We start from the raw sequence: 11,744 nt of genomic DNA, 5'->3' as shown, positions 1-11,744 counted from the left end.
ACCAAATGTTAGGTTTTTTTAATTGCATTATTTTCTATGGAAAAAATATTTTGATAAATTTTGAATTCATTTTTAAAAATTCTTATTTAAAAATAATATTTCTAGTCTGATTTATATCCCAAAACTTTTAACTTAATTCAATCTGTCTCCTTTGACATGGTGTCACGTCAACAAAACTAGATAGATGCAAAACCCAAATGATTTTAAAAGTTAAGACGGTAAAAAGTCGGTTTTGTAAAGTAAATCGGACGATCCTAAAAGAAGGTCAAAAATAGTTTAAAATTCATGTCTAATAGAACTGGGCCTCGTGTCGCTCACTAGGCTTAGCCCGTTTGACCATCGATAGTTTCCTTCCAGTAAAAGTCCAGGCTCAGGCCCATGTAAATGGCCGTACACGGACCGGACCTGCCTATTCGCTGCAAAGCCTGCAACCCTCCCTTTTCTCCTTCCGTTACACAGCGTGCGCGCTGCACTCTCCCTCCCCACTTCTCTCTCGTGGCGACGGCGACGACGACGACTGGGCGGCCGTCGCAGCCGCGCTACTCGCCTGGTGCCCAGGTCTTCTTCGGCCCCTTCGCTGTCGACGAGCACCATCAGTTACGCCCGCCCCTTGGTCTTCTCTTCGTGCTGTGCGAAACTGAGCACCTAAACCCTAACCTACTATTTGTATTCGGATCTGATCTAACTACAAGTGTATGTGCATGTATTATGCCTACTAACTTCGATTGCTTTGCAAAAATTATCGGTGTACATGTGTACAGCCATGTCCTTTACTGGGTCCGCCCCTGCGTTCACCCCAGCTTATTAGTATAAGCTGTTTGGTGCCGCGCGTGTATTTACCATGTTTTTGTTATGATTGATTGTGCCAGGGCAACCAGGATACTTCAGTGGTTTCGCAAGGATGTCCTGGTGCACTATTGAGTCTGATCCTGGTGAGTTTGAGCATGGTCTCATCAATGACCATATGTACTGTTCCTTGTAATTTCCGATTCACGGGAGGTGTATGGCATGGTAGCGCACGGGCAGGATACTCCCTTTTTTTTCCCTGCCCGTCCAGCTTCGCATATCATGCATTTTCTGTGTTTTGCTCATAAGTGTAGTGGGCTCGGTTATACTTAAAATATCTTCAAGGGCGTACCCAGTGCAGAGAGCTCCCGCTCTGTGCGGGGTCTGGGTAAGGGTGTCAGTGGCAAGCCTTACCCTCGCCTGTGCAATGCGAGGAGACTGCGACTCGAACCTGGGACCTTCCGGTCACAGGCGGTAAGACTCTACCGCTTGCACCAGGCCCGCCCTTTCATCATCTTTTTAAGTCATTCAGCATGTGCTCTTCACCATTCCTAATAGTAGCGTGAAAAAACAACTTATGTCATCAGTCATCACACTTTTGAATAATCTACCGACCATTGGTAGCTCTGTTCTTTGGCATATTACTTTCTCCCTACTTTCATGAAACAGCAAACCATTGATGAGTTGAAACGCATTTTGTTATGCTTACTTCCATTTGTACTTCTGTCTTTGTTGTTCTTATCGGTGTTTTAAACCATTGCTTATGTTTTACTTGAGCAGGTGTGTTCACCGAGCTGATTCAGCAAATGCAAGTGAAAGGTGTACAGGTTAGCTTCCAGGGCTCTGTTGCGTTCCTTGCCTAAACTGTTTGTTTTCTATCAACTGTTTGTTTTCTCATCTTTTGAATTATTATTGTATCTGCAATGGCAGTATGCACTCAGACCTGTTCATTCACTAGTGTACACTAGTTCTTCTGAAGATTTGTTTCTTCCTGATGCTGTGAAACTGACAGCAACCTGAAACTCTCATTTTAGGAACTGCCTTACTGCCAAATATGACTGTAGGATAAACATAATTAATATATGGCACGTAGCTGATTGCAAAGGAGGATGAGATTGGCTAGGGTTCGTGAGAGAAAGACACGGGACTTCAACCAAGTTAAGTGCATTAAGGATGAAAGGGAGCATCTCTTGGTAAAGGAGGATGAGATCCGACATCGATGGCAAGAGTATTTTGACAAATTGTTCAATGGTGAGAATATGGACACAACCTTTCAGTTGGATGACTCTTTTGATGACACCAATAGGCGCTTTGTGCGGAGAATCCAAGAATCTGAGGTCAGAGAGGCGTTGAAAAGGATGAAAGGAGGTAAGGCGATGGGACCGGATGGTATCCCAATCGAGGTGTGGAGATGCCTCGGGGACATAGCTGTAGTATGGTTAACCAAGCTGTTCAACCATATTTTTCGATCGAACAAGATGCCTGATGAGTGGAGGAGAAGTATATTGGTACCGATCTACAAGAATAAAGGGGATATTCAAAGTTGTACAAATTACCGAGGAATTAAGTTGATGAGCCATACTATGAAGCTATGGGAGAGAGTTATCGAGCATCGCTTGAGAGCAATAACGCGGGTCTCTATGAACCAATTTGGTTTCATGCCCGGAAGGTCAACCATGGAAGCCATTTTCTTAATAAGACAAGTTATGGAGCGGTATAGGGAGAAGAAGAAGGACCTACACATGGTTTTTATTGACTTGGAGAAGGCTTATGATAAAATATCAAGGAATGTTATATGGTGGGCGTTGGACAAACATAAAGTTCCCAACGAAGTACGTCGGGCTCATTAAGGACATGTACAGCAATGTTGTGACTAGAGTTCGAACAAGTGATGGAGACACGGATGACTTCCTGATTAGGATAGGACTACATCAAGGGTCAGCTTTGAGCCCTTATTTGTTTGCTTTAGTGATGGATGAGGTCACAAGGGACATACAAGGGGACATCCCTTGGTGTATGCTTTTCGCGGACGATGTAGTGCTAGTTGATGAAAGCCGGACAGGAGTGAATCAGAAACTGGAGTTATGGCGGGAGACTTTGGAGTCCAAAGGTTTTAGACTTAGTAGAACTAAAACTGAGTATATGAGATGTGACTTCGGCACTACTACTCGGGAGGAGGAAGATGTTAGTTTGGAAGGTCAAGTAGTGCCTAGGAAGGATACCTTTCGATATTTAGGATCAATGCTACAGAGGGACGGGGATATTGATGAAGATGTTAGCCATAGAATCAAAGCAGGGTGGATGAAGTGGCGGCAAGCGTCTGGTGTCCTATGTAACAAAAGGGTACCACAGAAGCTAAAAGGCAAGTTTTATAGAACGGCGATTAGACCTGCTATGTTGTATGGTGCAGAATGTTGGCCTACGAAAAGACGACATATTCAACAGCTAAGTGTCGCGGAAATGCGTATGTTGCGTTGGATTTGCGGTCATACAAGAAGGGATCGAGTTCGGAACGATGATATACGTGAGAGATTAGGGGTAGCGCCAATTGAAGAAAAGCTTGTCCAACACCGGTTGAGATGGTTTGGACATGTGCAACGGAGACCTCCAGATGCACCGGTGCGTAGTGGAATCCTAAGTCAGGATAGTAACGTGAAGAGAGGCAGAGGAAGACCGATGTTGACTTGGGTAGAGGCAATAAAAGGAGACTTGAAAGGATGGAATATACCCAAAGACTTAGCCTTAGATAGGAGTGCTTGGAAGACAGCTATTCACGTGCCTGAACCTTGATTGCTTCTGTTGGGTTTCAACTCTAGCCTACCCCAACTTGTTTGGGACTTAAAGGCTTTGTTGTTGTTGTTGTTGTTGTTGTAGCTGATTGCAAACTTGTATGTCAACAAGATTGTGAAGATGTGCACTATAGTTTAAAGAAGAATAGCTGATAATTTGCTGTCAATAGTTACTTTTTTTTACCTTTATGCAACTGTCAACTCAAATTCAAATGAGAGGCCTTGAGTGAGATTTTGTTCTTCACTTGCTTATTCACTTGCACTCGTTCAGTATGGGACCTCTAGTCACATGACAACATGCCAGCTACCAACTATGTTTGAGGTCATGCTTTTATTCTTGAGTTTGATAATGCTGGTAAGACATTTATATATTTGGGATGTTCTTTGAACAGGTGGAAGAGCTTTATTCTCTTGATGTGGACTCTCTTAGTCAACTGCGGTGAGAATCTTTATTCTTTTATGTCATCAATATCTGCTATCTGAACGCCCTGAACACATATTCTTCCTCACCACTTTTCATAGGCCAATATATGGGCTAATTTTTCTCTTCAAGTGGATACCTGGGGAGAAGGATGAACGGCCTGTTGTCAGAGATCCTAATCCAAACCTTTTCTTTGCACACCAAGTTAGTTCCATTCTGGCCCTTTTAGCTTACCATGTTTGCTACTTTGTGCTTAACAATAACAGCCAATCTATCTGCTTATTTTCAGGTCATCACTAACGCATGTGCTACTCAAGCTATTCTCTCAGTTCTCATGAATCGCCCTGAAATTGACATCGGTCCAGAATTATCACAATTGAAGGAATTCACAGGAGCTTTCACACCTGATCTGAAGGGCTTAGCTATCAGCAACAGCGAATCTATCCGGACATCTCATAACAGCTTTGCAAGGCCAGAGCCATTTATTTCTGATGAGCAGAGAGCCGTGACTAAGGATGATGATGTTTACCATTTCATAAGCTATTTACCTTTTGAAGGTGTCCTGTATGAGCTGGATGGGCTGAAGGAAGGGCCTGTAAATCTTGGGCAGTGCAGTGGTGCTGATGACCTTGATTGGCTACGGATGTTTCAGCCCGTTATTCAAGAAAGGATCGAGCGCTACTCACAGAGTGAGATCAGGTTCAATCTTATGGCCATCATAAAGAACAGGAAAGAGGTGTACAATGCTGAGCTGGAGGAACTGGAGAAGAGAAGGGAGCAGATTTTGCAGGAGATGAACAAGACTTCCGCCACAGAATCCTTGAACAACTCGCTTACAGAGGTGATATCGGCAATCGAAACCGTCACAGAGAAGATGATCATGGAAGAAGAGAAGTTCAAGAAGTGGAAGACGGAGAACATTCGGAGGAAGCATAACTACATCCCTTTCCTCTTCAACTTGCTGAAGATGCTTGCAGAGAAGCAGCAACTAAAACCTCTGGTCGAGAAAGCCAAACAGCAAAAGTCATCAAGCCCTAGCACAAGATGATGGTGAAATGTCATATACTGTGGTAGCTTTTGCGATGTCCTCTGTGAGCGTGTTATCTTATCAGAACACATTGCCTAGTTGGCAGCTTAGAGAAATTATTACCAAGGTTATTGACCATTTTGCACGCTGTGTTGTGTCAGCAGCTACGCCATTTTTGCTGAGTACGTACGTTGAAGTGGTCAATTTTAGTCGTTTATTTTTGTGTCAGGTTAATTGTCCCTGTGGATTATAAAACGCGTTGAAGGCTGTGGATCGTTTTGGGTAATATTTTTGAGATACCACTTGCTAGTTGAGTACGGGATCCATGTTACTTGTCGGGGTTAGCCACTGGTAAATGCGAACTAAGCGCCTGTTGGGTGCGGCTCCGGCTCCAGTCGGGAAGGGGAGCCGCACCAAACGATGCAGGTTGGAGGACCGCTCTATTCGTTTATTGGTTTCGGACAGGGCTTATCAGTCAGTCAACAGCGTTTTTCTCTTATAACAAATCAGTACTAGTCAGGCTTATCAGTCCAGAAATCAACCAGCGAACATGTCGATAGAATGGGCGAGGAGCCGTTTTCTCGTACGGCACGCAGAGCTGCGATTTCGGGCTTCACCTCCATCTCCAGCTTCGGCAGCGGAGCTGCACCAAGCGGTGAGGAGGAGCCGTAGAATGGGTGAGGAGCTATTTTGGCCCCGTTTGGCCGGGCTCCGGCTCCTGCACTGTAGCCGGGTGTCGGCCGCTGGGCGGCCGACAGGTGCCTACAGGAGCCGGAGCCGCGGAGCTAGAAAAATGAGCTTCTCCGGCTCTGGAGTGAGAGAGGAAAGGAGGAGAGAGAAAAACGGCTCCGGTGAACAGTAACCGGGTGTCGGCCGTTGGGCGACCGACAGGCGGGAGCCGGAGCCACTGGAGCCCCGCCAAACGGGGCCTTTCTTGTACGGTAGGTAGAGCTATGATTTTCGGCTTCTGCAGAAGGGCTCCGTTCCGGCTTGGAGCACGCGGAGCGGAGCCTTGCCAAACAGCCCCTCTGTTTATGGTGCTACAGTGCAGCACAAAGATATTGTATTGCTTCCTAAAAGAAACAAATATTTAGACCGTGAAATATATACAACGCTCTGGATTATACCATTAATCCTTACCGCTATCTTCGATTACCTACACCACCTTTTTAATACACTCCCTTCGTTGTAAAATAATTGCATAACTTTGTTTTGCAAGGAATTATTTTATCTTGTTTCTTGAGAAATCATTTTTAAATTTGATCAAAATTATAGAAACTATTATCACTATTTGTATCTTCTAATGTGTTTATTATTGCTATGAACAGAGATTCATTATTAACTAATGATACTAACTATACATCATACTTTATTAGTATCTTTATATGTATTTGATCAAATCTAAAAGTGTGAAAGTCATGAACGACAAGTAAACAAAAACTTGGGGGAAGTATACATATTTTCAAGGGAGTAATGTGAAAGTTGCCATGGGGAGGAAGTACATATTTTAATATACATCCCTTTTTTATTTTTGTGTGGAAATATATGTATCATTTAAAAAAAAATCCCTACTAGTAGCTCTGTCGCGGCAAGCCCAAAAACAGAAAACGGGTGGACGGGCGGATAATAAAGTCCAAAAAAGCCCAACCAGCCCCCCTCCTCCCTCTCCTTCCGCACTTCACTTGGAATCCATGGCGTAGGCCCAGAGAGATCTAGCTAGAGTTTCCCGCATCTGCCTCTGCCTCCGCCCCCCACCGCCCCCGCGCCGCCCCGCCGCAGGAAGGAAGGATGGAAGCCCCGGGCTCCCCCTACGCCTCCTCTCCGGAATCCGCCCCCAAGCGTGCCCCCCGCTCCCCTCCGCAGCAGCAGCCTCCCTCCGAGGAAGGAGGTAACTGCCACGCGTCTCTCTTCTCCGTCCCGTCGCGCGCGCGGGTTCGCTCTCCCCGGCGTCTGTATGTACGTGGCCCCTGAGTGCGCGTGCCTGGCTGCAGCGTGCCTGGATCCGTGAGATCTGGGCCCCCGCTTCCCGCCCCGATGCCGAGATCTGTAAGCAGTTGGTTGGCGCCAGTGTCGCGTCGCCATCGGTGCGCTGCGATTTGAGCTGCGTTTCCCATAGGATCGCCTTCACGGGGTTGCCCTAGTACCGCTTTGCTTTGCTTTGCTTTGTTGTCTCCACTTCCACTCTTAATGATAAACGTCACTGCGGAGGACGTTCGGTTCAGAGCTGGTTTAATCTGTAATAATGTTTGTCCTCGGTTAGATTGCTGACGCCGTTGCACATCATGTGTTGCACATCATGTACTGGTAGCTGCTAATGATGCGGGTTATTATGTGGGCATGGCAGGCTTAACCTAGGACATTTAACTGCTGGATGCCGTGATAAATGTGACACTTAGTGCATAATAGTTAGTATAATGATGGCACCCCCGAAGCTTAGTGTTGTAAATTATTCCTCCTCTCTGTTTAAAGAGAAGTTTCAGTTACAGATATGGTCCTGTTTGAATTAAGTGTAGGTCATTGGATGGAAATAAGTATGCCAAATTCATATTGTAGCTATTCTAACCTACAATGTCTGCTATCCTGAAAATGTTGGGATACTATAGTTTTCAACTGGTTATGTTTGTGAAAATATGCTAATTGGTGATGCTTAAACCGTGGTACTTGGGATCTGTGACTCTGTGCATGTACTTGTGCATAGACTAAAAGTTGTTTCTATGATCATTTATAGTCCTCTTGTTGAATGGTACCTCAGCCCTGTACACTTGTCCACGTAGTCAGTTCTATTGGTAACCTATATGAACCCACTAGAAGCCAGAAGGTAGGATAAAGCTTGTGGCCTACCCCTCAACCAACTAGGTGAAATAGTTTTGTCAGCTTAAGACTCCATCCTATGTCCTATTCCACGTAGTATGTTGTGTACATTGGTTCTGTTCTGTGTATGGGCAATTTGGATTTACTTGCTTACTGTTTTCTGGATTTGTGATTTTTTTAACTGAAATTATTTAAGCCACTGCATCCTTAGGCTTCAACTGAGTTAATAGATGTACCGGTGGTTTCCAGTTTCAACTGCAATATGCATCAACCTTGCTGTTTTTTAACTTATTAAAAACTTAATGATTAAACTCATAATGGTTTAATAACTATTGAGATTCAACATATTTCTGAAGTTTCAATTGATATTTCTTCTCAGATGACAAGGAGAAACCAACACATTTGAGGTTTCTGGTGTCTAATACGGCAGCAGGATGTATCATTGGCAAGGGTGGATCAACTATTAATGACTTTCAGTCCCAGTCTGGGGCTCGTATTCAGTTATCACGTAGCCATGAGTTTTTCCCTGGTACAAATGACAGAATCATCATGGTTTCTGGACTGTTTGATGAAGTAATGAAGGCCATGGAGTTGATTCTCGAGAAACTTTTGGCTGAGGTAAAGCATTTTATTTGCAAGTGACTGATCCATGGTTGATGATTGATGTTCTCCAGTTACTTTATCAGGGTGAAGAATTGAATGAAGCTGAAGCTAGACCTAAAGTTAGACTTGTAGTTCCTAACAGCTCGTGTGGTGGGATAATTGGTAAAGGTGGAGCAACCATAAAGTATGTATATCTTCATAGACCTGTTCTACTTTGTTGTATTATCAGTGGTTTTGTTCCTATTGTGGTAGTTAATTTTATTTACAAGCCAGTGATATATGATGATTCGACAAATTAACCATGCTACTTAAGTAGTTAAGTAAGAAGCATACTGTTCCTACTTTTGCAAATAGTCTTCTAGTTGTTTGATGGTAAATTTGTTTTTCCAGTCCTAAATATCTCGACTCATTTATATTCCCATTTTATATGGCTGTTCTTTTTTACATTACTCTGCATGTTGAAAGTTGGTGTGTTCTCTTTTCTCTTCAGGTCATTTATTGAAGAATCACATGCTGGAATCAAAATTTCTCCACAGGATAACAACTATGTTGGTTTGCATGATAGGCTTGTTACAGTCACAGGAACCTTTGATAATCAGATGAATGCTATAGATTTGATACTGAAGAAGTTATCTGAGGATGTTCACTACCCACCTAATTTGAGTTCCCCATTTCCATATGCAGGTAAATCCTGGCATCTATAACTACTTGATGTTACCACATGTATATCTGAAAATGTCTCCTTATGACCTCTTCCTTGCATCTGTCTTTTATGTATCCCATCTGCATTTCACACTTTATGACAACATGCATTTCTTGGAAACATAGTTGAGCTTTCTTGTATATCGACATGTGGTATTTGCAGTACCATTTGCCAGTCATGGTCAAGCCTGGCATTTCGATTCTATATTGATCACAATATTCTGCGATTGATTCTGTTCTTTAAATTTAATCAGGTCTTACTTTCCCAAGCTATCCTGGTGTTCCTGTTGGTTATATGATTCCGCAGGTGCCATATAATAATGCTGTGAACTATGGACCTAATAATGGGTACGGAGGAAGGTACCAAAACAACAAGGTTAGTGTTTTCTCTGGGTTGCTCTGCTTGTTGTCATGCTATTCTGTAGGTGCATTGCAATATGCATGCATTCAGTCCATCTTTGTTGAAATTGAGCTATTCTATGTTTTCTTTTGTTATGCATTAGAGAGGTAGGCTGGAGCCTGGAGGGCTGATATGTATGTAATGTTATCTAATGGAAACACTGTTCTGTAGTGTAATCATGTTATATATTCTGTTCTGAACAAATTCAAAGAAATCTCATGGAGACAAACTTTGATAGTACAAGTTGGAGGTCTCATAAATTTAAGGTAATATTGTGCTCGCATTGTCGTGGGCACTATTGATCTTTGTTGAATTGTTGTGATTACAGAGTGCAACCTAACATTAGAATGATGTTAATGAACCAGTGTAGATGTTTGATTTAATTTGCATATGCTATTTTTCTTGCAGTTTGACACTTATATGCTTATATTTATGACTTGGTAATACTGCTCGTATGCTGAGATGTTTGAAATGCTATTATGTTTTCTGTGAACATTATGTAGTTTTTTGTTGGTTGATGTTGTGCATGTCGTGGAAAGTGTGGCTTTTGGTGGAAAACACGAAAGAACTTCACCCATTGTTACAATTTAATTGTTTCATATTTTTTGACATACATATCTATACTGGTGCATAAATTTGAGTTGACTATTTGCTGTTGACACTTTGCAGCCCAGTACACCTATGAGGTCGCCTGCTAGTAATGAAGCCCAAGAATCTTTGACCATTGGTATAGCCGATGAACACATTGGTGCTGTTGTAGGTCGTGCTGGAAGGAACATAACAGAGATCATTCAGGTAACTGTTTATATTGCATTTGGTTTTACTATAGCAGTAATGTGGCCAGTCATCAGATAATCATAAGCTAGATCCCATTCTCCCTGTATGATGTGTATCACTAATTGCTTCTGCCTCTCAAAACTTGTTTTGGTCAAGTAGATTGCCCTTAAGAGAAGTATAAACAATACCTTGTGCCATTGTTACCTTTAGGAACAAAAGATCATCAATAGCACAAAGGTTTTGAACAACCCATGATAAACTGCTGTGGCCCTTGGTGTGAATGCACACTGTTTTCACTATAATTAGTAGCTAAATAATGTCTTGCAATTTGTTGTCCATGAAGGCTAGTGGTGCTCGGATCAAGATATCAGATAGGGGTGACTTCATATCTGGGACATCTGACAGGTATTTTCTTCCATACCTTTTTTCCTATAAGTAAATAATGTGTTTTTGCTAAATCTTATCCACTGGTGCAGGAAGGTGACGATTACTGGAACATCAGAAGCTATCCGGACCGCGGAGTCCATGATCATGCAGAGGGTGTCAGCCAGTTCAGAGAGGTGATGAGCCCCTTTTGAAGGAATGACGTGGGCCATTGTTGAGTCCGAGCAGCATGTTTGATGCAAGTTAGGAGGATGTGGGAACTGCTTTCCTTTTTTTTTTCTTTTTTCCTAGCAAGCTCGAGAAGAGAAAATCAAGTTATTATTGTTTGTTGTGCTGCGTCCGACCAATGGTTTTATGTTAGTATAAACTGGTAGTCGAAGATAATTAGGTGCAGCGTTTGAATTGATTTGGGAATAGGGCTGAGTTATATCCCATGGATGCCATAACATGGCAGGCGCCGCTCTGTGCTAGTGGCTAGTGCTGCCTGTCCTGTGCTAGTGGTTTTGCAGAGCTGTTGATTTCCTGCTACACTTTTTGAGTTTTGTGTATGTATATGTAGATCTGTGCTGCTGCAGTTACTCCAAAGGAGTGCCTTACCTATGGTTGCTTTCTTTCACGTGACCAGAAAGAGCGTTGCTGAAAGCTTTCAGCTTTTACCATTCACTCTTGTGCCCGGTGCGAACTAGGGTATTGCGGTATTGACGGGGGCTGAGATTGAGAGCCAGGTATATCTTGTCGCCTGTCTACCGTACTCCCTCCGTTCTAGCCCTGTTAGGTCGGCGGGAAAAACGGCTGATGCTGATTTATTGTTCTAGAAAAACACTATTATTTTACTGAAAAAGTACGACTAATAAGTTTAAGTAAACAGTGCCCCCATTCTAATCAGTTTTGAGTTAAATTATTTTAAGTTAAACTAGGTTTATAGAAGATAATATCAATATCTATGGCTTTAAATGGGTGTACTATGAAAAATATATTTAATGGTGAATTTAATTATTTATATTTATGATGTTAAATAATAATAATTTTATACAAGTGTGGGTT

At 42.8% G+C, this 11,744-nt stretch overlaps 2 protein-coding genes across 4 annotated transcripts; both read left to right on the top strand.

The window, feature by feature from the left end:
- The first annotated feature begins 441 nt into the window (after positions 1-441).
- On the top strand, positions 442-5,161 carry LOC136464750 (ubiquitin carboxyl-terminal hydrolase 2-like). Of its 3 annotated transcripts, none has more exons than XM_066463702.1 (6): positions 442-596; positions 870-932; positions 1,567-1,613; positions 3,968-4,014; positions 4,098-4,200; positions 4,286-5,161. In XM_066463702.1, exons 2-6 carry the CDS (start codon positions 902-904, stop codon positions 5,042-5,044), a joined length of 987 nt encoding a protein of 328 aa, XP_066319799.1. In that variant the 5' UTR covers positions 442-596; positions 870-901; the 3' UTR covers positions 5,045-5,161. The 3 variants fall into 3 exon arrangements, with proteins under 3 accessions (XP_066319799.1, XP_066319800.1, XP_066319801.1); XM_066463703.1 differs by lacking the exon at positions 442-596 and adding an exon at positions 669-693; XM_066463704.1 differs by lacking the exons at positions 442-596; positions 870-932 and adding an exon at positions 1,209-1,260.
- Positions 5,162-6,659: 1,498 nt separating this feature from the next.
- LOC136464749 (protein BTR1-like) lies at positions 6,660-11,316 on the top strand. The gene is made up of 8 exons (XM_066463701.1): positions 6,660-6,911; positions 8,214-8,452; positions 8,521-8,621; positions 8,928-9,121; positions 9,394-9,515; positions 10,209-10,334; positions 10,660-10,721; positions 10,793-11,316. The coding sequence occupies exons 1-8, from the start codon at positions 6,812-6,814 to the stop codon at positions 10,878-10,880; spliced, it is 1,032 nt and encodes a 343-aa protein (XP_066319798.1). The 5' UTR covers positions 6,660-6,811; the 3' UTR covers positions 10,881-11,316.
- The last annotated feature ends 428 nt before the right edge of the window (positions 11,317-11,744 follow it).

This window comes from Miscanthus floridulus, chromosome 7 (assembly GCF_019320115.1).
Source record: "Miscanthus floridulus cultivar M001 chromosome 7, ASM1932011v1, whole genome shotgun sequence".
Lineage (NCBI taxonomy): Eukaryota > Viridiplantae > Streptophyta > Magnoliopsida > Poales > Poaceae > Miscanthus > Miscanthus floridulus.
Note: the sequence above shows the minus strand (reverse complement) of the source record. Positions and strands in the feature narration are given on the sequence as shown.